The 27,012-nt window shown below is 46.0% G+C and overlaps 2 protein-coding genes across 2 annotated transcripts in view; both read left to right on the forward strand.

Annotated features, from left to right (window-relative positions):
- The window catches only part of CMIP (c-Maf inducing protein), a 605,118-nt gene that overhangs the window by 96,213 nt on the left and 481,893 nt on the right, over nucleotides 1-27,012 (forward strand). The gene's annotated exons all lie outside the window — the stretch shown is intronic.
- LOC134408843 (protein phosphatase 1 regulatory subunit 3E-like) lies at nucleotides 7,459-8,578 on the forward strand. The gene has a single exon (XM_063141331.1). It carries the CDS (start codon nucleotides 7,466-7,468, stop codon nucleotides 8,576-8,578), a length of 1,113 nt encoding a protein of 370 aa, XP_062997401.1. The 5' UTR covers nucleotides 7,459-7,465.

Here is a 27,012-nt window from a genome sequence, read left to right on the forward strand (position 1 = left end):
TGGACCCTTGGTCTCATTCAGCCTGCCTCTTCTTATGTTCTTACCTCTCATTGACATATTAGTTCAAAGTACTTTGTGCAAACTCTATACTACGTTCTTCAACTATCCTATTAAAATAACCATGGGATCACATGGAAGCTCATAGTCTAACTGCCTTTATATAAAATAATTTTATATAATTATATAAATTATATAAATTATAAAATAATTCCTAACATACATGAGAGCCCACATGAATCCGTCTGGGGAGTTCAAGTCCCCACACTCAGCCATGAGGCACACGGGATGACCTTGAGCCAATCACACATTCTCAGCCTAGCCTACCTCACAGGTTTATAGTGAGAGTAAAATGTGGGGGGCGTGGGGAGGAAAGAATCATATATGTGTCCTTGGATTCTTTGGAGGGTGAGATATAAATGAAATAAAGAATAATATAGGTCCCTACCAAATATGGCAGAACATGCATCTTACATAAGATACCAACAAAATCCAGATAAGCTTTTTTGTTACATTACCACCCGAAATTGATAGAGCACATCAAAGGAAAGGGCCCGTATCTGTGACCATTCTGTCTTACCTGTGCAGGCCACTATTATGAGGAAGACTTCATGGGTTCCCCTGTATGTGTACTGGACTTGCTGCAGGATGGGAGGGTGGGAATCCTACCTTGTACATTCAGCATGAATGTGAAATGCTGGTTCCTATAGCTGTATGTATGTAGAGATCCTGTATGTAGGTAGGGCTCCAGAACACAGTGTGAAACCCTAGAGCAATTGCTGTTCACAATCACAAGCATACAATCCCTTTCACACATACACTGAACTCACAGGCATTGGCACCAGGGCCGCCAGGCAGTGGAGGCTGGTGGCTCTGATTTCAATGGGGCAGTAAATCCACTCTGGGTTTCCACCAGAACCAGTCAGAACTCTAAAGGTGCCAAACCCAATCCTCAAAATGGGCTCTGCACCTTGGATAGCTCCTTTAGAGTTCTAACTGAAACCTACAGCGTTTTCACAGCCCCACTAAAATCGGAGGCACTAGCCTCCACTGCCAGTAGGCATTACCCCCCCTCCACACAACACCCATTTTGTATACACATGTGGCCTTGCATTTCCCAGCACTCAAGGAAGGGGGGGGTCACACAGTCCCATTTTCACGTTAGCCCAATAGCTCTTCTTCCTGGGATAGAGTTATTGGGAGAAGCAGCTTTGCAATAGAGTAAGTGGAAGAGGTTAGCCTGTTCCCCCCCCCCCCCCCGCCAACCTGCTGCTGTCGATTTGTTGGCCTAAAATTCCCAGCATCCCCCAGCCAGGCTGGGGAAGGACAGCTTAACTTTTCCCTGGCAGCTGTCCCCCCACCCCCCACCCCCCCCAATTCTGCCCTAACCACCTGTGTTCCAGCCATGTTATTTTTCCTCGCAAACACAGTAGAAAGACTACAGATGCATCAGATTTCAGCATCACAGTTTTAATGCTTCTATTACGGGGTGGGAGCACAAGTCATACTCGAGTTTGTAAATAGCAGTTCTCTGTAGTGTCAAGATAGTGTCACGTTCACTCAGCTTCACATAGGGCTAAGACAATGAGCATGAAGCACTTTTTTTTAGGTAAAAATCAGAGGCGTTTTGAATGTTTCATCTGAACACTCACAGCCAGCAACAGTGGGAGTTGTGCTTAGAACAAGTCTCCTGTGAGGTTTGCTTCCCTCCCCTATATGAGCAAGACTTAGCAGTCTGTGTGATTTTCATGTTCAATTATCCACGTAATTAACTGTATTAGTTAAATTCCTCTTTTCAGACCAGTTTTGATTTTTAAAAACGCACACAGGTTTGCAGTCTTTACAAAGGGCCCAGCCTATAAATTGCAGCTTTTATCTCCATTGCAAGAAAATAGTTCCCCACTCCACCCCAACATTCAAACTGCAAATTTATCTTTTCCAGTAGTCCAATGCAGCACTAGTTTTTTGTACCTTTCTGTGTCACAGAGCTTCAGGATGTGTAGAAATGTAACATCGGATCAGGAGTTGCAAGAGATTGTTCTTCTGCAAGGTGAACCCAGTTTCTTCCTGCTTTTGTAATGTAAACAACAGGCAGAAATATCACCTAATCAAATTCTGGGTTTAAAAGCATAATTTTAAAAGAGTTGCAAAATTCTTCAAAGGGTGAGGGGAGAGTTTACAGTCAATCTGTGTTGTACATATGGGGTTAGCTCCAGTCTTGGGCTCAGAGAAGAGCCACCAAAATCAATGGGAACTGAATAATCATGACTATAAATTCCATTGCTTTCGAGTGATCTACTGTAAGTCTCCGTTTGGATCCAACCTATTGTGTAGAGGAAACCTTATTTGCAGTTTGATAGGAACAGCTTGTATAAGCAGCAAGCCTGCATTACTCATTTATGTACATTTTTATCCTGCTTTTTAGACAAGTATTGTCTCCCAAAGTGTTTCACATCAATAAAAGAGAGAAATCCTGCCATCGTGCTTACAAACAAAAATGACAAGACACACAAAAAAGGGAGAGTAGAAGGAAAAGGAAGAGGGAAATACATTTTTCAAGGCCAGAACATGGAGGTGAGCTATAAGCAGACATTTAAATGCACTTGGAGCCTGACTGATCTAAGCTGGTGTTCTCTTGCTTGAATGTGGCTCTTGTTCCTTAGCCCAGTGAATGGGGCTAGTGCATTCTTTCCCCCTTCCTTCTTCAGTCCAGGGCAACGATCACTTGGAGCACTTGAGATATTCCTGGCAAAGAGAAGGAAGCAAGTTTCCTGCAACTGTTCCTTCTCTGGCTCAGTTCTCCCCCTTGGTTTGATGTTATTCCTCGGAAGCAGGGGATGCAGCCCCAGATCCCCTGGCTGATGTTTTTTAGGCAAAACTGATGCTGTCTTTTAAAGTGCAGCAATGTCCGTGTACATCATGCTTTTCAAACTAAATTTCTGTTCCCAAGAATGCTGGTCTCAGTCTGTATGAATGCTTCTGACTTGCTCTCATTCAGCAATGGGTTCTAAGCTGAAAAGCACAATATTCCCATTTGGAAGGCAAAAGTCCTACAGCAAGATAAATTAACATTTGAACATAAGGCTGCTAACCAATGAAGTATTATGTACTTAATCAGTTGTCACACACCTAATTATTTGGTTCAGCTTAAATAAATCTATGTCACTAAATCATCAAAATGCTTTTGAGATACTGAAACGTAAGATAACTTGCAATTGAATAAACAAATGCTAAGGCTGATTGTTAGAAGCAGATTTTATTAGCTTCATCCCCAGTACACTAGCCTGTTAGAATGATAATCTCCAAAAGAATCAGGTGTGCCCCTAAATGACAGCCCATCTAATTCAAAACTAGCCCAATTAATCATGGAATCTGCATCTATAAATTTACACCTAAGAAGTAAATCCCATTTTATTCAACAATATTTCTGAGCATAATACTGCAGTCTAAAGTTTTGTAATCGGATGATTAAAAGCCCACAGGCCTACTAAATAGATTTTGCATGTATGTAAATTTACCATCAAGAACAGAATGACCTATCTATAGTGATAAATAGGTATGAAAAATAATGTTTACAGGACTGGACTCAACATAATATTCAGTGTCATTTTTTTGGCATTATTAGAGCTTTATGCCTGCAAGAGCGATCTATAAATCAGGAGTAGGCAACTTGTAGCCTTCCAGACATTTTGGTTTACAACTCTCAGCTTTCTTGAGAGCTATGCTGGCTAGGTTTGATGGGAATTGAATGCCAAAAATACCTGGAGGGCCACACATTGCTTACCTGTGAAAATGATAGGTCAAGTAACAGGTCCTATCTTCCTAACGCTGTATTTGGCATTCTAAAACCCTCTTCGAAGCTACGGACTTTTAACAGGCGTGTCCTACAAGGTCTGTTTAGTGAACATTAACACGATTGATGTTTATACAGTAAAATAGGTGTAACTTATCTAAGCAAAGCAGCATGACATAACCAAAGGCAAAGTGAAACCATTTTAAGCGCTTTGGCTTATTTGTACACTTTTCTTTTACGCCTTCTGCATGTCTGTTTAAACCAGAACAAGCCACAAAGAACAATTTTAGTCATCATTTGAAGGATGAAGCTACGTAGCTATACAGAAAAATACAGTGACTCAGGAAACCCGTCTTGTGAATGATGTGTCTATAATTACAGTTCAATTTTTTGTGAGTGCTTTTAAGTTCACTTACTGCAGGTTGCTCTCTCCACTACACTAATGTTCCTTCCATGAAGAATATTTCACTTTTAACAAGAAATAATCACAGATGAGCTCAGCTGCTGTTTACCTTCTGCCGAAACAAGATGACCATTTCTGATTCTGTAATACTGCTGCTACATAGTGCAGTTTTTAGCCGTTGCTGTTTACATTTTAAATTGGGTATTGGTGTTTTATTTTTTGTTTTGGGGCCACCTCAAGTGTTGGTGAAGCAAGATACAAAGAGTCTAAATAATTTTTTAAATAAAAATCCCAGAGGAAGCATGGCAAAAAAGGGAAAAGAATGAATTGTAATTCCATCAATCTTTTATTGAATTACTCCCCCAAATATAGAAGATGTAAAAACTAAAAACAGAATCATAGGCATAGAATCCTGGAAGTAAAAAATGAATAAATAAAAGTAGCCCACGCCTGCTGTAAATAATACCTCCAAAACCCATAAGCGGCAGTTTCTGCAGCCGAAACTCTCACCACGGCCTGAGTTCGATCCCAGCGGAAGCTGGTGCTCAGGCAGCCGGCTCAGGTCGACTCAGCCTTCCATCCTTCCGAGGTTGGTAAAATGAGTACCCAGCTAGCTGGGGGAAAGATAACGGTGACTGGGGAAGGCAATGGCAAACCACCCTGCTACAAGGTCTGCCAAGAAAACGTCAGCAGGCGTCCCTCGAGGAGTCAGCAATGACTCAAGTGCTTGCACAAGAGGTCCCTTTCCTTTTTTTCCTTGTAAAAATTACCTAAGTGACAGCACACCATAAAAGGTAGGTGCAAATTTTGGCTCTAAAAATTCATGCACGGAACACAATTGTATAAATTATGCTTTATTATGAATCACTGATATGCCGCTTTATTTGTTCAAAGCACTTTTAGAAGACTTCATTCTTGTCATGGCTTGGCAAGGTTGAAATACAGTTGCTTGCGATGAGTAGGGGCTTGAATTCAATGGCCTTGTTTAGGCCCCTTCCAACTCTACTATTCTATGATTCTATGCCCACTGGGTCTTTAACTGAACTGGGATGGTTTCCCCAATGCAATAGTTTACCCACTGGAGCATAGCAACTTCTATTGTTTATCTGTGATATAAGTAAATGACCAAGTCTTGTGGAATCTTAAAGACGATGCAACCCTAGACAAGTCTACTCAGAAATAAATTCCATGGGGGTATTTTTCCCCCCTAGACAAGCAGATATATTACACAAACCTGTGCCATATCACAAACTGCTTTTGGGAAACAGAAGCCCAAAGATTTGTTGAATTTACAGAATTAGTCATTAAGTTAGATCCCATTCACTTACAGTAGTCTTAGCTTTCCAAAAGTATCCTGCTAATTTAACAATGAGAAAGTGTTCTCTATTTCCTTATGTAACTATCTGTTCCTCTGCTTAATCACAATCTTTATGGCTGGTCTCATATTTATTTTGAAGGTATGTACAAAAGCAATGAGTACTTCCTGGCTTTGAAATTTTTTTTCCTGATTGATCCCAAACTTCTAGAAGCTTTTAAAGGCATGTTTATCCAAGTAGATAATCTAGAAAGAGAAATTTTAATTGTTTTACATAGTTTTAGTAAATATTTTAAGGGAGTTAATATAAATTCTGAGTTTGTGATAATATATACTGAAAAATCACATATGTGATATATTTAAAACAATCATATATATTTACCACTTACCTTTTCATCTGCTAATGATGACAGGCATTAAAGAGATCTGGGTAAGTGAGACAGACAAGAAACTCACCTCCCAGTATTTCAATCCATTGAGGTTTACATTGGATAGAATAATAAGGCTGACATCTCCTTTTTTTCTATGTAAATTTTGTAAAAACATAAACAGCTCAGGTGGAAACTAAAATAACATTAACTCAGAAATTAGTCAGAGTAGCAATGCAACCTGACCCTATGCACGCTTGCAAGTTGTTTTTTTGCTAACATGCAACTGTGCATAGGACTCTTTTCTCCCTGTTCCTTGTGTCATTGCTGTAAAACCACTTTCCAAATTAAAATTCCAGGACTGCAATATGTTGAACAGGGCTTGAAAAAGACAGGTTGCTAAATTCCCTTTGCCTCTGTTGCGCTGCCATTATTCCCCCCTCCTCATTATTATTTATATCATCTGAATGCCATTTCATAATCGAATTAACTTCCTTTTTTAAATGGGACCAATAAACTGTCTCCAGTGTGTTTCAACCAATATCTCTTTTGTTTTGCTGTTCTGGACTGTGACTGAGCCACTCTGCAGTTCAAGCGTGGCTGATTGATCGAAAACGGCATTACAGGGGATTAAACGGGATTTCCTCCTTTTAAATGTGCGCTGTCAGATCCAGTCCGGGAGCTCGCAGCCGCGTCGCCGTCTTCTCGCAGCCCAGCCTGAAATCTCCCCGAGACGGGCTTTGATCCTGCTATTTCTGTATAGGATGCATGGCGGCAGAAGCTGAGCTTTCCCAGGCTGCTACCGGGGAATCCCTACTGTCCCCTCCTCCTCCTCCTCCTCCTCTTGGATCGAGTTCCTAAGGACGCTCGGGAGGGAGGGAAGGAGGGAGGGAAGGAGGGAGGAAGATGGTTGGCAGAAACATCGCGGTCCGGGGGCAAGAAGCAAGAGCGCGAGGGGAAGAGGCGACGGGGTGATCGTGAGCCGAGCTGGCAGGAGAGGCGGCCGAGTGGGTGGGCAGAGGGAGACGAAGGGGCGGAGAGCGGAGCGGTGATGAATTGGAAAGATGACACGAGGCCCGGGATGCGTATATTCTGCTGCATGACTCCGCGACGTCAGTAGCAGCAGCAGCAGCTGTCGGGAGCAGCAGCGCGTCGAGAGGGGCTCCCTCCTCAACCGCGCCGGGCTTTGCAGCAGCAACAGCAGCGCCGCCGCCGCCGCCGCCGCCGCCGCCGCCACCCGCGGAGATTAGCGGGCAAGTCACGGTCACGGCGGCGGCGGGCGCTCGGCCACGCCAAGACCCGGGCAGCGCTCTTCCCCCCGCAGGGGGACCTAAGCCGAGACGCCGCTCTGGCCCGCGCCCCGTCACGCCAGAGCCAAGCGGAGCGCTGCAGCCCGGCGACGGCGGTGCCTCCAACGCCGGAGCGGGAAGAAGCGGCGCAAGGCAGCCTGCGGCCGCGCCGTGCTCTGAAGGGGCGCCGAGGGAGAGACCCGGCTGCTGCAGCCGCCGCCGCCATTGCCCGGGCCATGAAGTGACCGGCCTGCTCTCCAGACAGCGTCTCCGAGGAGAGCGCGCCGCCGCCGCTGCGCCATGGAGAAGGCCGGCTCGCTGCACGCGTCGGTGCCCACGCCGCCGCCGCGCCTCTACCTGCCGCGCAACTTCAGCTGCAGCGCCTGCCTCTACGGCAGCCTGGCCGACCAGTGCAAGGGAGGCTGCAGCCCGGAGCCCGAGGCCGTCGAAGCGCCCGCGGAACAGCCGTCGCCGCCGCCCTCCCCGCCGGTGACCCGCGAGGCGGCCAAGAAGCCGCCGCCGCCGCCGCCCTCCGCGCCTCGCTCGCCCTCGCCGCCGCCCGCCTCGCCGCCGCCGCCGTGCCGCGGCAGGGAGCCCACGCTGCCGTCGGTGCCCCCCAGCCCGACCCTGCGCCGGAGGGCCAAGTCGCTGCCGACCCCCGGCGAGCGGGGCCTGAGGCCGGCCTTGCAGCAAAGCCCGTCGCGCCGCAAGACGGTGCGCTTCGCTGACTCGCTGGGCCTGGAGCTCACCGCCGTGCGCCACTTCTGCCAGGCCGACGTGCCGCGGGTGCCGCCGCCGCTGCCGCTGCCGGCCTCGCCCCACCCGCGCGCCGGGCCGGGCGCCGCCGCCTCCTCGTCCTCCTCCTCGCCGTCCTCGTCAGCCGCCGCCGACCTGCTCAAGACGCGCAAGCCGCCGGCGCTGGGCGAGCTGGAGCCGGTGCTGTTCGGGCCGCCGGCGCCCGTGCTGGAGCCGCTCTTCCCGCCGCAGCCGGGCTCGAGCGCGGGCTTCGGCGAGCGCGTGCGGCAGCACAAGGTGAAGCTGGAGTGGGTGCGGCCCGAGGCGGCGGGCTTGCGCGGCGCCGTGCGCGTCCTCAACGTGGCCTACGAGAAGAGCGTCTCGGTGCGCTACACGCTCAACCGCTGGGCCAGCTGCAACGAGGTGCCGGCCGCCTACCAGCCCCCGCCGCCGCCGGCCGGCCACCCCGCGCCCGCCCTCACCGACCGCTTCGCCTTCCACCTGCCCGTGGGCGCGGGCACCACGCTGCTCGAGTTCGCCGTGCGCTACCGCGTGGCCGACGCCGAGTACTGGGACAACAACGACGGCCACAACTACAAGCTGCGAGGCAGGCAGCGGCCCGCGGGGGCATCTGGCCACGAGCCCGGCGGCGGAGGCGCCTGGATCCACTTCATTTGACCGGGGCGAGGAGGAGGAGGCGGAGGTGACCCGGGGCCTCTCCGCCAGCAGAGCCGGCGATCGGAGCCCCCCCCCCTTCCTCTCCTTCTGCCTCTTCGCGGCCCCGACGTGCGTGTGGCAGCAGCGGAAGAGCCCTTTTGGCACTGGCCTGGCGGTGGTAGCACGTGAGAACCGGGAAAGAAGAGGAAAAAAAACCCCGCCGCCGCCGGGCGGTGCTCTGAGGGGGTCGGGGGTGCCTCCTCTGTTATGCCCACTCCCCGGAATTGTGGATTATGGCCAGTAGATGTGGAAAGCCCCTTCATTCAAACCTACGCTTCCTTGGTTTTGCTTAGTTAAAGGCATTCGTCTCCCTCCAGTTTTGGCGCACCTTCTATGAGGCAGTGGTTCGTTTTTTATTTATTACATTACGTTGCTATCCCACCTTTTTTTGACTTGCAAGAAGCGCAGTCAGCAATCAGCCTCCGTGCTTCATAGCCCAGAGGAGACTTGAACCCGGATCTCCTGGGTTCTGGTCCAACGCTCTCACCATTACACCAGGATCATCCTCAACCACCTTTCACCTGCCTTCTAATTAACCTGGAGCAAGTCTCCTTTTCTTTGCAATTTGGCCTGCAATTCGAAATTACTTAAGAAGTAAATCCCCTTGATGAATTCACCCAGGAGGCCTACCGGTTCCTGGTGGTGCGTTTGAGGCTGCAGATGCAACCCACCCATCATGGAATGTTGCTCTCTGTGTTTTTAAAGAATGAAATAAATTCTCTCCACAATGAAAATTGCCCTGTCACAGGGAAGGCTAGGAGGGATTTATTTATTTTTCATGGAGGTGCATTCCATCATGTGACATACACACGCACACGCACACACACACCACATACAATCTGAGATGGTACAGCCAGAGGATTCAGGCATGGGTTGCATAGGTGATTTGAGCAGTGAGCCTGCTGTGGCAGCTCACCCTTTGCATTTTGTTTAAGGGCACAATCCTATGCATTGTTTAGACAGGAAAAAAGTGCTAAAACTCCCAGCATTCCCCAGCTAACCTGTAGCCAATTGTAGCACTTTTTTCCCTATCTGATCCTGCATCGGTTTCCACCCTCTGTGTACCATTTCCTCTCAGATCAAGGTCAGGGGCAAGTTTTTGCAACAGTGTCTGGCTGTGTACAGCGCTGATTGGCTGGAAAATAGTGACATCACTAACCCACCTTTCCCCCTCCCCTTAAATATCTTTTGAGCATTTTTTTAAAAGAACGATTCTACCTTTTTAGAAAAAGGTGAAATGAATGTACATTTAATTTAATAAATGTAGATCAGTGCTATTTTAAAAAGGGTAGACAGCTTGTCTGAAGCATGGAAAAGGGCAAACCAGAGCACTGAACCGAGTTCAAAAGCATGACAAAGGATAAGGAAAGGGGCATGGCAGGCTTGAGCTGTGGAGAAGACAACCCCACAGCATGTCCTGGTTTTAATGTCTGGCCGTACTTCCTAGTTAGATGTGTTTAGCGTTGGCTGTAGGGGTGGCTTCAGTTCAACATTGTATGCAAACAAGCTCTGTTGGAACCCACCATCGGACGTTGAGCTGCTCTCCTATCCCGCTGAGGGTTCCATATGTGTGTGCCTGAGAGGTTATCGGGAAGATTTATTTCAAGATTGGGGAAGACTTGACTTTCTCAATTCCCTCCGCCCCGTCCTGATGTGGACCACGAGACCTCGCCTACTGTTCTCACGGGTATCTTTTCCTCCGCAATTCTTCACTCGCTGTCTCTGAGTTGTGAGATGTTCCTTATTTATACGCCGCCAGATGATATTTTCAGAATTGTGTGTTTCCGAGTTCAATACAGATGGTTTATATTTTATATTTCGAAAACTGTATTTGGGGAAGGGAGGAACCATTTCAAGCCTCCTTCAGAGAAACAATGTGAGGCAGAGTGTCCGGAAAGTAATGTGTTGTAATAACTTGCAAGTCCTTGTGAGCTTCCTCTTTTTTCTTTTCCCTCCCCCACAGTCATTATGAAAGCTGTTTGTAGTATGAAAAACTTTGGATGCTGGGCCAGACGGTAACAGAGGGGAAAGTGTGCAAACCAGCATCTGGCTTGGTATTATTTCTGATTAGGTGTTTGGAGCAAGGAGTGGGAAATTATTTCTAATTCCTAGGTATAGATCATTTGTAGGAGCCAGAATCAAATTTTGAGTCACCAGTGTTGCAAAGAGCTGAATAATTACTTTGAGGTTTCTAAGGGGTTAAGACCAGCAGTTGCCTCCGATTGTACAATGCAAAGGGCTCTTCTGCATTAGAAAGGATGCAACCCCCAAACACCTGCTCTCGGGTTGTTCTTGCGCCCTGATGCTTTGCGTGTTTCTTAAGAAGTAAATGCCCCCACCGGGACTTACTCTCATACATTGGATTGCAACCTTAGGTCTAGGGTACAATAAGATGATTCAGCAGATTGTCTGATTGATTCCAAATGACAGACATGAGGACGTCAGAGCCGTACTGGATCAGACCAAAGGCCTATCGAATCCAGCATTCTGTTCCCACAGTGGCCAGCCTGATGCCTATGGGAAGCCCAGAAGCAGGGCATGGGTGCAACTTGAGCACCATGTTCCCCAGCAATTAGTATAAAGAGGCACACTGCTTCTAATACTGGGCATAAGACATAGCCATTGTGACTGGTAGTTATTGAAAGCCTTCTCTTCCATGAATTGATATAAGCTGTCCATGTTAGCAGCTGTTGCTACATCTATTCATTTATATCCCACTCCATATCAAGACAGATTCTGGAGCGGTGAACAGTAAGGGATGAAATAATACAAGGATAAAAAGAATAAAACACCATAATAACTTTTTTTAAAAAAAACACCCCAGAATGCCTGTAAAAACCATAGTAGATTAATTAAGGGAGACTTCATGGAATAGAATTGTTTACATCTGACTCGAATCTCCTACTGTTTGGCTTCATTGGATAACTCCGGGTTCTAGTATAATTTCTCTACACCATACATAATTTTACATGCTTCTGTCTAGCTTGCATTAGGAACTGGGAGGCATTAGGAAAAATCCTGTATCCGATCAATGATGTCATGGCTTCACCTCAGTTCAGACACTTGTTCACAGAATTTGATACTGGCCCCTAAGGAACTGAATATTTTACAGCACCGCCTCAGGATTACAATCCTGATAGCGTTACCTACGATTTGGAAATATTTTGTTCAGCCTTGCTTTCTGGATTTGTATACTAAATGTTTGCCGAAGCTTAGGTGTTCACTTTGTGTGTGTGCATCAATCTGTCTTCGGCTCCATTAGAACTTGCACTATTTTTGAGTGGCAGATGTCCCTGTAAAGACGTCTTTGACTCCAGATTTCTGTCACTAGTGTAGCTTCTGTATGCTGTGAACCACCGTTTAATTATTGTGAAATGCATACAGTGTAGCTGTGTTCGGTTTGAATGGAGCACAGTGTAAATTATATGGATACTTGCGGGGAAAATGTTTTGAGGTTGGGGGAAAAGAGAAGGGGAGAAAGAACTGAACTAGAATTTTCTTGGGGGGAAAAGAGTTTCCTGTCAAATGCCAATTATTTTTGCTCTGTCTCAATCCCCTCTAAAAATTAGAGAAATAATCTTTCTGTTTAATGTTGAGGTACGTGCAATGGTTTTTCAACTCTTTTCTGGTTTTAGCTCCTTTTAAAATAGAAACTCAGTACAGAGGTAATGCTGACATTTATTTTATCAAAGCCCTATCTTATCAGGGATGTGACGAATCGTAATCTTGTTGACTCAAGCAAGATTGCTCATTCCACAGGGAGAATCACCTGCTTATCTGAAGAAAAGAGGCCTTATCTAAAGTGTGATTCAAGTACATTTCCAAGAGTAGGAGGAATCCTAGCCTCATTAAAACCCACTGAGCTGCTGCAATGGACTCCTATCTCACTGGGTTTATTCCCTTGTTAAAGAAAAAAAACAAAAGCAAAGCCCTTCCTCAAAGGACAGGCACAAAATAAATAGAGCCTGGGCCAATGAAGTTGTCAAGGACAACAGATCACCACCCACTGGCGGATTCTCCCATTGCATCTCTCGGAGATGCAAAAGACTTATCAGTGGAACTGGCCTAGAGTGAATGGTGTCCTGGATCCTTTTGTTTATTAAATAAATCCTAACTCGTTTTTTTTCCCGTTCTTTCACCCGTTTCCGCCTTAATGCAAGAGAACAAAACAAACGGAACGTTTTGATGCACCTTTCGAATGCCATGTTCAGATTTTTGCAAACCAAGCGGCTTTCTTTTCTGCGTTGGAACTTTTCAGCACTTACAGTGTGATCCTGCAGCTATTTCTTGGGGGGTGGAGGGGAATGGCTTGGCCCTCAACCAGGCCGGCACAACTTGCGACCGACAACAGCCATGTTTGGTGGCCCAGGAGGGGCTTAAACAACTCTCCTGTTCTTGCTGCTTGCCTGGGAAGTGAGCAAAGGAGCATTTGCCAGGCCATAATGCTTTAGGCCATAAACCTAAACAGGTTTTTAAGGTTTGCAAATCCCTTTGAGCCACAGTCTGTTCCTATGAGCTCCAACAGATGCTTGTGTTTTGTTTTAATATAACACTGTTATCATGGCAAAGTTTATTTGCAATGTAAAGGGATGTAAAGTAGTTTAGTTTGAGCAGGGCGAGGTCTCTGGAGCAATCATTCTCATAGCTACTGCACTGTATCCCTTTTGTCAAGAAGCCCAAATGCTTGCTTGCAGCTCGGATGTATAGCATAAAGAATCATAGTCTTGCACTAGTTCGTTAATAACCAGCCAACTGCATTTGTGATTTATGCTGTGTTCTCAAACTCCTTGTGGTTTTTATTGAGTATCTTTGCACTAGAGCTGCGGCCTCTTTGTTTTGCATCCCTGCCTCTAATGGCACCTTGTCAAGCAGAAATTAAGCAAATGGAGCTGATCTAGAACTGGAGATAGTTGGGGCTGGTGCCAGGTTTTGAGGAGACCCCTGGGCAAGAGATCCCCAGTGGGCCCCGTCTTCGAGTGCATTCGTCTCCACCTCTTCACCGCTATCGCCACTGCCAATTCACTTATGTCTTGCTCGGGACCCAATTTTAGGGTGACCCTATGAAAAGGAGGACAGGGCTCCTGTATCTTTAACAGTTGTATTGAAAAGGGAATTTCAGCAGGTGTCATTTGTAGGCATGCAGCACCTGGGGAAATTCCCTCTTCATCACCACAGTTAAAGCTGCAGGTGCCCTGCCTTCTTCTGAATCTGATCACTCTAGTATAGCTCCTGCAGCTTTAACTGTGGTGATGAAGAGGGAATTTCACCAGGTTCTCCATATATACAAATGACACCTGCTGAAATTCCCTTTTCTATGCAACTGTTAAAGATACAGGAGCCCTGTCTTCCTTTTCAGATGGTCACCCTACCCAATTTGTATCCCTCTCGTGCCTCCCGCAGACCCCTCATCATCAGGGGACGAAAGAGGAGTTCAAGCTCCAGTAGATCCTGGGGAAGGGACTAGCAGCAAGATAGGACAAGAGCCCTTCCTTTCAGGGGGCAGGCAAGACCCGTCTGAAGCCCCCCCAACAGAGTCTGACAGCAAGGAAAGGGATCGTGAGGTTCCTCCAACCTCAGCTGAGCACAGGCTCATGAGAGTAAAAGATCAGCGCCTGCAGCCTGCCAGAGTTTGGAAGCTACAAGGCTAAATGCCAGCACCTGGTGTCAGGTTGTTAAGGGTTAAAAGGTCCTGAGCAGCCCAGGGATGGCACTGGAAACAACCCGCAGTCCCCAGTGTTCAGCCCATCCAGGTCTTCCATGTGTTTGGACTCGCTGGTGAACTGAGACCGCTTGGCCTGTGACCCCAACTCTGCCTGCATCTAGGAGCCCTCTTCTGTAACTCCAGGACTGCGTTATTCAGCTGTGCCAGTGTCCAGCCAACGGCAGAATCCCAGCTACATTGTCTCTGGCTCGGTCTCCACACTTGATAAGGACAGCCATAAATCTGCGCTCTTAGCCAGCAAACACTGGGCCTGTTCAGACAACACGCTAAGCCATGGTTAGGCCTCTAACCCTTTTGCAGTAAATGGTTGGTGAGTGTGTTTAAACCGTGCTTATGTAGCCACTAAGGTAAGGAATGGTTCCGACAATATGCTAAGCCATCATATTTAGATCAAAATGTCTAACCGCCATGGCTTAGCATGTCTTCTGAACAGGGCCACTGACAGTTGGTTTCCAGCCCTACCTTGCTGCTAGTCCCTTCCCCAGGATGTGCTGGAGCTTGCTGTTCTCCTTTGTCAAGCCTCCCCCTGCCACTCCTCCTCAACAGAGGACAATCAGCTCCCAGAGGGAGGGAGGTGCTTGGATTACTTCCCATTCTCTTGAGCCCTGCCGTTGCTCAGAAGCACCAATGAACAGGCAGCAACAGCAAGGAGAAACAGGAGGATCCAGGGATTGTCATGGGCCTGCCGAATGGGGCATGGGTCTCAGCATGTGCCCAGCGATGCCAGTGCTGACATGAGTCCCGAATCCAGTGATAGGAAAAACTTCGCCAATTAATTTCTGTGTACCCGGCGGTGGCTAGAGACACGGGAGCAAAACTAGAGGAAAGCAGCACTGTATATTTGAGAGTCGTGTGCTACTGCCCAAAGTACTCATATTAGCACTGTCCCTAAAATGCTCGGAGAAGCTTTCCAAGAGTCCGTGAGCTTGTGCATGAAAGTATGTAGAGGAAGACCACAGATAGATGCATACTGTATATTCTTTGGGGAGGCGTGGCTTCTGATCCATCAAGTGTTTAAGCCTGTATCGTTCATCAAGTTCCTAGCCGAAGGATCCTCGAATCACGTTGCTCAAGTCACTTCTTCTGGATCAGGGCTCTTGATCTTTAAGAAGTGAGAGGGTGGGATTATTGCGGCGTGGTACTCGGTCTGCTTAAACAGGATTGGAGTTCCCAAGCGTGTTAATTGCAACCAGTAGTTTTCTAAGAAAGCATATTGAAATCTACCGCTACCAATTGCTAGCTACCGTCTGTACTTTGGGGGGCGGGGGTGGGGCAAGCTGGACTTGGATGCAGACAAGGAGGGGGAAAGAGCTGGCCCACAATAGGAGGGTTGTTGAGTATTGATATATCTGAGACATGAGCTATTATTTTTTATACGGAATTTTAGTATCGCTAAGAACTCTTGTAACACTGACAAGAAGCACTTTCCCAAACAAAGTATGTGTCTGTGTGTGAGTCACTATAGTCTGTATGTAGACATATACTTAGCAGAGGTCATTCCCTAGCACTGTGATAGACAAATGAGCTGGAGTTGAATGTTCGTCTCTACAGAGCAGCAAACAGCACTTTTGTATATACAGAGAGCTTTCAGAGACTTGAACCTGATTTCACTGAACCCTATTGCCACTTCAGTGGGCACAGGAGTGAGCCACTTCTCTTGCGAACCAAAATGTGTACAGTAGCCTCATAAATCAAAGATGATGCTATATATTTCTAAGATAGAGTCTTAATATATATCCCCCCTGAGAGGTATGGATGTTTGAAAATGCACTATATTTTTAGAGGAACGGTCTGCTGTATTGTGTGTTTTATCTGGGTGCAAACCAGCGCACCCCATTGTCCTTTCCTAATCGCATTAGAATGACTTTCCCCAAAGCAATATTTAGAGCAGTGGTTTTAAGTCTGTATTCCCAGGAAACACTGAGCTTTCTTGGTAGCTTATCAGGGGTTCCCTAATGCAAAGAAAGCAGTGATGGGCAGGCATCCCAGAAAAAGGGAGTTGGTTCACCATTGCTAATCTTCACCTGTGCTGTTGAGACTCTGAAGAATACAGGGCATGTTGTGTGCACATGTTCAACCCATGCAGGGCAACAATGAGGGCCAAAATGCCTAGCTAAGAAAACGGGGACTATTGGGAGAATTCTGACAATAATCTCTCAGTTTAATTAGCTGAGATGTGAACCAGTTTTTTGGCCATGCACAGAGCCCCCTCTCTCCAGCGAGAAAACAAACCACAAAGTCTTCCATTAACTATAGTTTCCCGTTAAATCAAAACCAAAAAACTATGGTTAACAGCTTCGGAACAAACCAGGATATTAAACCTTGGTTTGAAGTTGGCTAAATATCCTAGCTTTTTGCAAAGCTCTTAACCATAATTTCATTCAGAAGTTCTAGTCTAGTTAATAGAAGATGCCCTAGTTTTTTTTATAGAGGGAGTAACAAAGGAGGTGTGTGCCCAAGCAAATGGTACATTCCTATCTCAGTTTATTAAGCCAAGATATGATTGGTTGAATGCTGGCAATGTGTGCCCTAGAAAATGCTCCCAGAATCCTTTGCAATACATGGGGTTCCATAGCAGATGCTCATGGCTTCCTCATTAGACTTGTCACAGTGGAAAGTGCTCCCAGCAGGTAGGAATGTTTGAAAACCACACTGGGTTAGCGGATATCTTTCTTTGTTTTTCATATATGCTTTTCGTTCTTTTTTACTTTATAAATGAAAGCTGCTTCCTGCCAGTGTGAAAATGTAGCTTTATGAAATGTGCCATGTTTTATGAAATGTGCAATATGTTCTCCTGTCCCTTTGGTCAGTATAGAAAGCCTTTAGTAAAACTACCGACAAATGCAGCACTCAGGTAAGAGCTTTAACTGCTCCTTTTAAAACGAAATGTGATGCCATCACCATGAGTACTGTGCTAAAATGAGTGACTAAAATGTAGGTGGCCCTTGCAACTTCGTTGTAATAATTCTGCCATTTAATATTAGCTACTCTATAGTTCAACACGCAGCTGACAGGCTATGTGAAAAATGACTAAAGACTGGTATGTTTACACCCACATGCTATTTATTGAAATAATAACCGCTCAGTTGCTCTTTGCATATAAACTAGCAAATGAGCAAATGTGTGTTCATGCATAACACTGTTCTTTTATCAGCTAGCTGAGGCATTGGTTGATGAAGCTTGCAGGCAAAAATCTGTTAAACCTATATATTCTTCTAAAAAAGACATTAATTTGCAATGCATTCAGTTTGTTTAGGTGCCTTTCAAAGACAGTTGCTACTACAATATTGGATATGTTCTTCAAAGAGTTTCCTTAATTCTAAAGAATAATTTGGGGTGGGTTTTTATCACAAACACAGAAATTGGCCATTTGCCGGCCCTTTTTCCTCTACTGTTTGAGTATGCCAGTGTTTTCAAAAAGCCTGACGGGTTTTAAATCTTTTCCTTTTATTGTAGTGAAAGGTGTTGCAGTGAGAAATGTGTTCTTTGTGCATTTCTGTAAACCACATCCATCTTGAGTCTAGAAAAGAATGGTGTGACCATAGATCCTAGTATATTATATATAAATACATATTTGTGCAATTCTTATGCAGATGTAATTCTACACAAATATTTATGTAATCAAATTCTAGTTTTTTAAAGAGTTGATTTCACGTAGAGTTGATCTTACGAATGTCTGTCGCTCCTTCTGCTGCATTGCACTCCTAGATGGGTTTTTATCTCTCTTGCACATTTTTAAGCATTCACAAAAAAAAGAAAAGAAAGAGGAATAGTCACTGAAGGACATTGCTTCAACATTTTTAATTAATATGCACGGCTCTTTAGAAAAACTTGAATAAACCTGTGTCGTACATGTGTCTTGTGTGCAACCGATGTGTTGTAATCAAAGGCTAAGCATTGTGTCCACGTCACATAGCCCACGGTAAAGTGTGGCTGCTCTGATATTGTCCTTATGAGCACTTTCAGAATGACATTATTATTACTGCTATTATTATTAAGTTAACTTTCTGTTACAACGTCACAAAAACATTAAGCAATTATTGTCTTGTCATTGACTAAGAGCATGCAAAACAAACAAATCTATTTAGAGTGAGATATACATATATATACTAGCAATTCCAAAGAGCATCAATAGCCCATTCTTCATTCAATGTGATTTGTGCAACATTGGGGTGCCTGGGATTTGTAACAATCTGAAAATACCTTCCATTTCCAAGAATAAAAGAATATTTTTACCAGGGATTTTTCTATGCAATAATCTGTTCACCGTGTGTGTGTCTGTGTGTGTGTTTCAAGAGAGAACTTCAAAAATTTAGCATGATCCAGTTGCAATGAAGTACTGTAGAGACCCTGGATAGCTCCTTTAAAATTTTGACTAAAACTTGGAGCGCATTCACCGCCCCACTGATATTAGAGCCACCAGCCTCCACTAATTAAGTACTTTTAAGGCTGCAACCCAATGTTCATACTTCATAATAAGTCCCACTGTCCTCAGGGGGGTTTACTCCTGATGCACAGGAGTGGGGAAACCTGGACTCTCCAGATGTTGGATTCTAATTCCCATTCACCCCAGTTAATGATCGGGGATATGAGAGTTATAGTCCAGCCAGAGGGCTCCCAACCTTGTTCTTTTGGCAAGCATGTTGCTTAAATTTCTCCCATTGAATTTGACAAGACATAATATCTGTTGGGTCGTTTCTGCATTGAACTACCCTACAGCAAAGGGTCAAGCAGAACATGAAAACAGAATGACTTTTCAGGAAACTTAGGTAAGATCCTATCTACAATGCAAAATGCATCGCTTTGATCAGAATTCTTGCCTTTGCAGTCATCACTAAAACTGTTAATTGTACTGCCCAACTCTTTTATACTAAAGAAGGTATTTTTAAAAAAAATATTCACGTCAGCCACACAGTCATACAAGCCCACCCTGAGGTTACAATCGTGTATTTAGTAGAAGAGCAATTCACCGTAACTACATTTTCTGATTAAGACTGCAGTCCTGTGCAAACGAAGTGAGTCCTATTGAACTTAGTGGGACATCATTCTGACAAAGCACGTATGTGGCAGGGCTACAAAGCTTTGTTTCGCTCATGTGTCCACATGAATTCAGTTCTAGGATTGGGACCTGGCCCTCTCCAGATGTGTTGAAGGCAAATGGCTCTGATGTCAGTGGGGCGGTGAATCCGCTCTGGGTTTCAGTCAGAACTCTAAAGGAGCCAGACAAGGTGCAAAACACCATGGACAGCACCTTTAGAGTTCTGGCTTAAACCTGAAGCGGATTCACACCCCCTACTGACATTGGACCCACCTGCCTACTCCCAACACATCGGCATGGCGCCTGTTTGAGGAAGGATGATCTAAACCAGATCATAGTTCAAATAGTTTCTCTCACCAACCCATAGAGTGCAGGCCTACAGTTCCCATTAATTTCAGTGGGACTTGAATAGGAAAACCTCCTGGTGGGTTGTGCACAAACTTACTAGCTCTTGGCGAAGAGGGATTTCGTAGGGACATGTACCTGTTGTGATAATATCACTTTCTGTTTTTTCCATTCAACTTGACTTCATTCAAAGTTAACTCTTAACCACCGAACGTGAACTGGTATCTGGATTCTGTAATGTTTGTACTTAATATGTCATTTGGTTTGTAGTTTTTGATTTATTTATTATTTTCTTGGTAAAAATTATTTCATGTCATTTTATATTAATGCCTTTTACTCTTTCTGATACCGGTGAATACAAACGTAATCTATCTTGCCTTATGACAACATTGCATTTCTTGTCTACGTAAAACATTATCTATCCAGTCACTGGTTGTAGTACTATGGTGAAAAAATATATATTTATAAATATGTAATTACTAATTGTCATTAAAGTTCAATGGTGCAAAATGGAGTGTGATGTGAGAAAGTGCAATGTTTGTTCTATCTGCAGCCTGGAGCCATTCTACCCGTGCACTGGTGATTGCTCACTCTCAGTAGTTTGTGGGTCCTTTACATGACATCATTCTCCAGGACCTCTCCTGTTCTTTGCAACCATTGCAGTGTGTGTGTGTATATGTGTGTGGGTGTGGGTGTTCTAACAAGGAAAGTCTGGCATTATTTAGAAATGGTGGAATGAGTGTCTCATGTAATTGTGCAGTTCCACTCAGAGAAGGACCTCAGATACTGATTGCAGGATCTGGGTAAGTTCATATACTCTCTTCCACTTCTCCTAGCAGGGAGAAATTCTTAGAGAAGCATTACAGGGGTTAGTTTCCTTTGGATGAGACATCATTAGAGGTTTAACACATTTTTAATCATTTTTTTAAACTCACAGGCTGGGTTCACACAACACACTAACCCACCCACTGTGAGTTGTTGATGAATGAGTTTTATCGTGTTGTCTGAACACAGTGCATTTCCGGCCAGGTTGCTGGTTAACAACGCAGCATGGTTTGTTAACCACGCTGAACAACCCAACAAAAAACATGGGTTCTCAAGGAGGCTTGCTTGAGAAAAATAAACCACACCGCATGATTAACAGGACACCCTGTGGAAAATGTGCTGCGTTCAGCCAACACGACGACCCGTGATGGGTTAGCATGTTGTGGGAATACAGCCACAGACAAGTATAATATATTGGAAGCAAGTAGAATCTAATGCCCTTTCTACACCTAAGGATTATCCCAGGAAAATGGAGGGGTTGTCCCTTCCTGCTCCTAGGATCCCCTGTGTTTCATTTGCATGCACAGGGATGATCCCAGGACGATCCCTGGAAAAAAGGCAGGTGTAGAAACGGCCTTAAGAAGAAGAAGCAAAAGGAGGAGAAGAACATCACCATCATCGTTAGGTACCTAAAATGGCCAGTAGATTCCCAGAGAGAGGTTTGCCTTCAGCAAACACAGATACCAATGTTCCCAAAGTTCAAAGTGCTAAAAAAAACCCTCCTTTTTTCTCTCTCACAAGCATGCTGTGGAACACTGATCCCTAGTCAGGAGACCATTCACTGCCATTGCAGGAATTCTGTCAAATTTATTTTGTCTTAACTCCCATCACAGGAAACTTTAGGCAAAGCCAACAGCAGTAATCAAATGGCCCAAATTCATAACAGTATTTTAAGAGAGTCTGCTGTAGTCCCATAAAAAAAAATCCTAATAAAAAGGATAGGAATGTTATCATCTCAGGAAAATTCATTTTTCTTCTACCGCATCCCACTTGGCCTTTCCCCTAATAGCAAGGTTTGTATGCTTTTTGGCACGTATGCTGAAATGCAGGGTCTAGGGAGACCTGGGTTCAAATCCCTCTTCAGCAATCCTGAGGAAATCACTATCTCTCAGCTCAACCTACTATAGGTTATTTATTTGCTTTAAATATAGTGCCTTTACTTTTAGGACAACAGAAACAGTATAGAAAAATAACAAATCAAATCTATTAAAGGAGCAGAAGCGGTAAAAGCATGAGAGCACCACCGCTAGTTTTGTTTACGTATTTATTTATGTGTTCTTGTATTTATATTCTCTCTTTTCCCCACCCTTGCAAGGAACCCAATGCAGCTTACATAGGGTGGCCTTCACAGCACCAAGCTGGCACCGCTCCGCCGCCAAACCCCGCAGTTTCGCTGGTGTGGAGTAGCAAGTTATGGAGGGAGACAATGCTGGCTTTTGGGTGGCCATTAGGCTCACTGGGCCCATCCCCTTCCCCTCCTATGGCTTCCAGTGAACAATGGCAGGTCGCCTTCCACCCAGGAACACTCCCCCGGAGCAGCGCCCAAGCGAGGACAGACGGAAAACAGCCTCACTGACCTCGCCCGGGCAAGAAAAGTCAGGGTAAATCCCTGACTTTCCTGCTCCACGTCTTCAGCTCTTCGCACCAGGGTGGTTCCAAATCGGTGGCTGCATCTTATAACTGACGCAGTGCAGATTCGGACCCACCCTGGGGCAAAGACAATGAGCCAGTGTGGTGTCGTGGCTAAAGTGTTGGACTGGGAGTCGGGACATCCGGGTTCTAGTCCCCACTCGGCCATGGAAACCCACTGGGTGACTTTGGGCCAGTCACAGACTCTCAGCCCAGCCTACCTCACAGAGTTGTTGTGAGGATAAAATGGAGAGGAAGAGGATTATGTACGCTGCCTTGGGTTCCTTGGAGGAAAAAAGGCGGGATATAAATGCAATAATATATAGACAGTCCCCTGGTCCTCGTCTTCCTCATTTTATCTTCACAACAAGCCAAATGTTAGGCTTCAATGCCCTAAGGGACACAGTGCTAGCCCTCATCAGCCTGCTACCCTTTTCTTTCTCCTTCCCTCGAGGAAAAAAAAATACCATCCTTGCTAATGGATGGAAGAAGGCTCCAATGACCATGGGAAAGTGACTTCCCTCTTCTCTTAGAGCCAGAAATGTCACTCAGTGTGTATTTTCTCATCGAGGATGATGGCTTACGGTGGGGGGGAAATGCTCACACCAATATTTTCTACTGCAGGAGAAGCCCATCCGCTGCTAACGTTACACTTCCCCGAGGTGAAGTTCCCCTCCCACCCACCCACCCACCCTACTAAGACCAGTGGAGTCTGATGGCTCCGAAGTCAGTGGAGTGGCGAATCTGCTCTGGGTTTCAGTCAGAACCACTCTGAACTCAAACTGAGCTATCCAAGGTGTTTCTCAGGACTGGCACTACTTTTTTTTTTTAATCAGCAGAGACACTGCCGTTTCTGCGGCCCACCCCCTCAGAATTCACTGTTCCCTCTGAGTTTCAGCTGCAGCCCTCACAGCTGAAACTCAGCTGCGGATTTATTTCAGTGCCTGAGGCAGAAAATCTCATAAAGCACCTTTGCCTGGCTCTACCAGAAGTAATAATACAATAACAAAATCATTAAATAACCATTTGCAGCTCTTTCATGATGGCCAATTTAGCTGCCTCCAGCAAACCACCTTCTGCCTAATGCCCCTGTCCCATTTAATTGTCTCTAATGATAGTTGGTCTGTGAGGAACCAGTGAACAGGCCGAAGGTACGGATGAACCTGAGGAACAACTGCACAGTATCTGAAACACATGAATGGAAAGAGAGGGACTGAATGTCCCCTCCCCACATATCTCCCAACTGCACCCACTTTTTTCTTTAAAATAAAAAGTTCTGCTTAGCTTTTTGCTTTTGATTTGTAATGAGAATGTTGTTGGTGTTGTTATTTAATATTTTACCCCACCTTTTCATGGTTTATATCCTCGTAAGACGGCTTACACACACAATAACAAAACTCAACAACAATACAACAAAAATCCAAATGATTGTAATAACATTGAACTGGCATAAAACACCAATGTCAACATAACATCAAAATCAATAAGCGCAGAGGTATATTTGCTAAAAAGGTGTTCCATAAAATTATGTAAATACAAGGCCAAGCAGAGAGCAAATTGAAAAAAGGGCACTTTGGGAGAACAGAGGACGTTCGTTTATTTTCGCGTTAATTTGTGGTTAATTGCGGTATCCTTTTACCAAATAACATTGGCACAATTCTTCATTCCTCAGAGCCTTTTTTGGAAAGGTAATGAACCGTAGCCACAATCTCAACTCTTTTTAAGTAACACGGAAAAGATGGCCTGCTAAAATCCCTCGAGGACAGATCTCTTTAATCATTATCTTCAATCAAATGTTGCTTTTGAATGAAACGTTCCAGGCTCATGGCCTCACTTTCAAAGGACAGATTCCATCTTCTAAAAACCACTTTTTCCTCCAGATGTGTTGTAGTACCACTCTATGGCTGGCTGGGGGATGCTGGGACTTGTATTCCCAACACATCTTGAGGGCACCAGGTTGGAGAAGGGTGCTCGAAGCCGCAGCAAGGGCTGTGCAACGCAAGAAGTGCAAAAGGCCTCGTCTAGCTTGCAGCTCCGTGTAGCTCTTAAATAAAACATGAACTAATAAAGCCCAGCCAAGTCCGTCACGTAGGCAGATCATAGCCAGCGTGAAATATGAACCGTAACTGGTAATTTCCCACTGTGAATATTGGCATGACCCCAAAGTGCACTGAAATCGCTCTGGGATTGAGAGGGCGAAAGATGTTCCGTTTTATGATACGTTTTGTTTTTCTTTTTAAAATCCATTTAACCAGTGTTGGGGAGGGGGGGAATAGATGATTATGGTTGTCTATGCCATTTTTAACTGTTAAAGCTTTATATTCTGTTTCAACGTGCTGTGTTTTATGGTTTTCGTTGTAAACTACCCAGAGAGCTCCAGCTTTTGGGGAGAATAAAAATGTAATAAATAAAGTATTTTTTTTTTAGAAAAATGTCTTTCATCATAAGGACAATGGAAATCAATATCATTTGTGCGGCATTCAAGCGCTTGTGGTCGTTCACACCAACCTCAATCCCGTATTCCTACTTTAGTGTCTGTTTATGTGTAATCAAAGAAGGCGGAAAGGAACCTTGTGGGAACCCAAATAGACGTGATGTGCGCTTGGGTATTCCTCAGGGCCGGTTCTATTATTAGGCAGAGAGCGGCAGCCGCCTCAGGCAGCAGATGCTGGTGTGTGTGCATGGGGGGGGGGGGGGGGGAACAGGATTAGTCCTCCCCCTTTCCTGGCCCTTCCCCTCTGTTTGTGGGCAGAGCGGTGCGCCCCACGCGGCCTACCTTGCGCCCCTGTGGTGGAAGACACACTGTAAGATTGAAGTGCCCGTCTGGATGACTTCTGTATATGGAACTGGGGGAGGGGGGGTTATTTCCATCTTCTCCACCTCAGGCATCAAAACGTCTCCCAAGTCTGTCAAAACATTACGAACCCAAACCACGTGGCGAAAAGCAGAGGCAACGTCCCAGGATGTAAAACCCCTCAACTGGACCTCATCTTGGAGGCATATCTTCCCCCCCCCCCCAGGGATTTCTGCAGACTGCATTAAAAACCTTTAACATCTGAAGACGGCCCCCAAAATATATGGCATTGGGCTGAAACACTGTGGCAGACTCTGGGGAATAAAACATTGTTGTTTTACATCCTTGAACATTGTCTCTGGGGCTGTGCTTGGACCCCCCCCCCCGAATCGCTTCATGGTCCGATTCGGAACTTTCTGATCAAGCCCGAACCGCTTTGAGTCAATCCGACCCTCCCCCACTCCGCGGAGCGCGATCCGGAGGGGTGGATCAAGATTTTGCCCTCCCCTTTCCTACTTAATTGCCTCTGCAGCAGGCAGTGGAAGCAGAGAAGGGGGGACAAAATGGGGGCCGAATAAGACCCCCTGCCCCCTTACCTGGCTCCGCCGCCGTCGCCGCACAGACTGCGGCGGCAGAGCCAGGTAAGCCCCCCTCCCCCCACTTACCTGCGTCTGTTGCAGTCCGTTGCTGGGCCTCAGTTGAAGCCTGTGACGGACCGTGACAGGCGCAGGTAAGCCCCCCTCCCCCTGCCCACTTACCTGGCTCTGCCGCTGTTGCCACACAGACTGCAGCAGCAGCAGAACCAGGTAAACCCCCTCCCCCCTCCCACTTACCTGCATTTAGAGCTCTGGATGGAGGCAAACCGCTTCATCTCAATCCGCAGCTCCCCTGACCCAATTTGGATCCGCCTTTGGCGGAGGCAGATCGGGTTGCTCCGCTCCAGATTTGCAATTCGAATCAGAGCAGAGCACAGCCCTAGTTGTCTCTCTTTTTCACTGAGCAAACTGTCTTTGACTGCCCTGATCTCGTCAAGGGGTGGGGTGTTTTGGGATTTAAACAGCTGCAAAGGCTCTAAATTTGATTGGAGCAAAGAGGCTGAAGGACAGGAGGTTACCCACCCATATATATACACACACACACACACACACCTGTGTTTTCAAACTAAAACCTTGCCCTGGAGCTGCTATTAATCTTGCTGGGGGGAAATACATCCCCATCAGCATCAGAGGATGTACCCCAGATTCTACTATTATAGGCTGCCTCATACTGGGTCATACTAATTGTCCAACTAGCCGAAAGTTGTCTCTCTGACTGGCACTAGCTCCCCAGGGTCTCAGGAAGAGGCCTTTCGCATCACTTTTAAAATGAGAGATGCTGTGGTTTGAAGTAGAGCCAGCCCAAGGAATAAAATGGCACCCACCGTTGCTGACTGGCCTGGCCGTTGAAACTTACCTTGACCCTGGAGGTGGGTCAGCATCCCCCACCGTACCTGAGGGCAACAGGCTAGCTCAGGGGCTGGAGGATGGGCTACCTGGAACCCACAGCAGAGTCCTCCAATAGAGAGGGATGGCCAGGGGGCTGCCACCACTGCCGCCGCATCCCCTCCGCACCCTCCAGCATCTGCTGCCTAAGGCCACTGCCTCAGTCTGGCAAATGGTAGGGCTGCTAGAACCTTCTGCAAACGAAGCTGGCACTCTCCCATTGAACTGTGGCTCCTCCCCTGGGAAGAAGGGAGGGTGGAGCCAGAGCATGCAGGCAATGGCCACCGTTTTGGTGCTACAGCCCCAGCTGAGCAATGCATTTAAATTCACAGTTGCCGAGTTGTGGGCCTGGCCGCAATCTCAGGTGGCTTTAAAGGAAGGTTAAGCAAGTTCCTAGAGGAGGAAAGCTCTATCGGTTGCTATCAGCCACAATCGCTAAATGAAACCTTCAAGTCGAGAGGAGGAATACCAATAAAGTAGCAACAGATGGGGGTATTTATTTATTATTAAAACATTTATACCCCGCCGGTTCCACGTCGTCCGGTGAGCTCTCACTGGCCC

This window comes from Elgaria multicarinata, chromosome 14, assembly GCF_023053635.1.
Source record: "Elgaria multicarinata webbii isolate HBS135686 ecotype San Diego chromosome 14, rElgMul1.1.pri, whole genome shotgun sequence".
Lineage (NCBI taxonomy): Eukaryota > Metazoa > Chordata > Lepidosauria > Squamata > Anguidae > Elgaria > Elgaria multicarinata.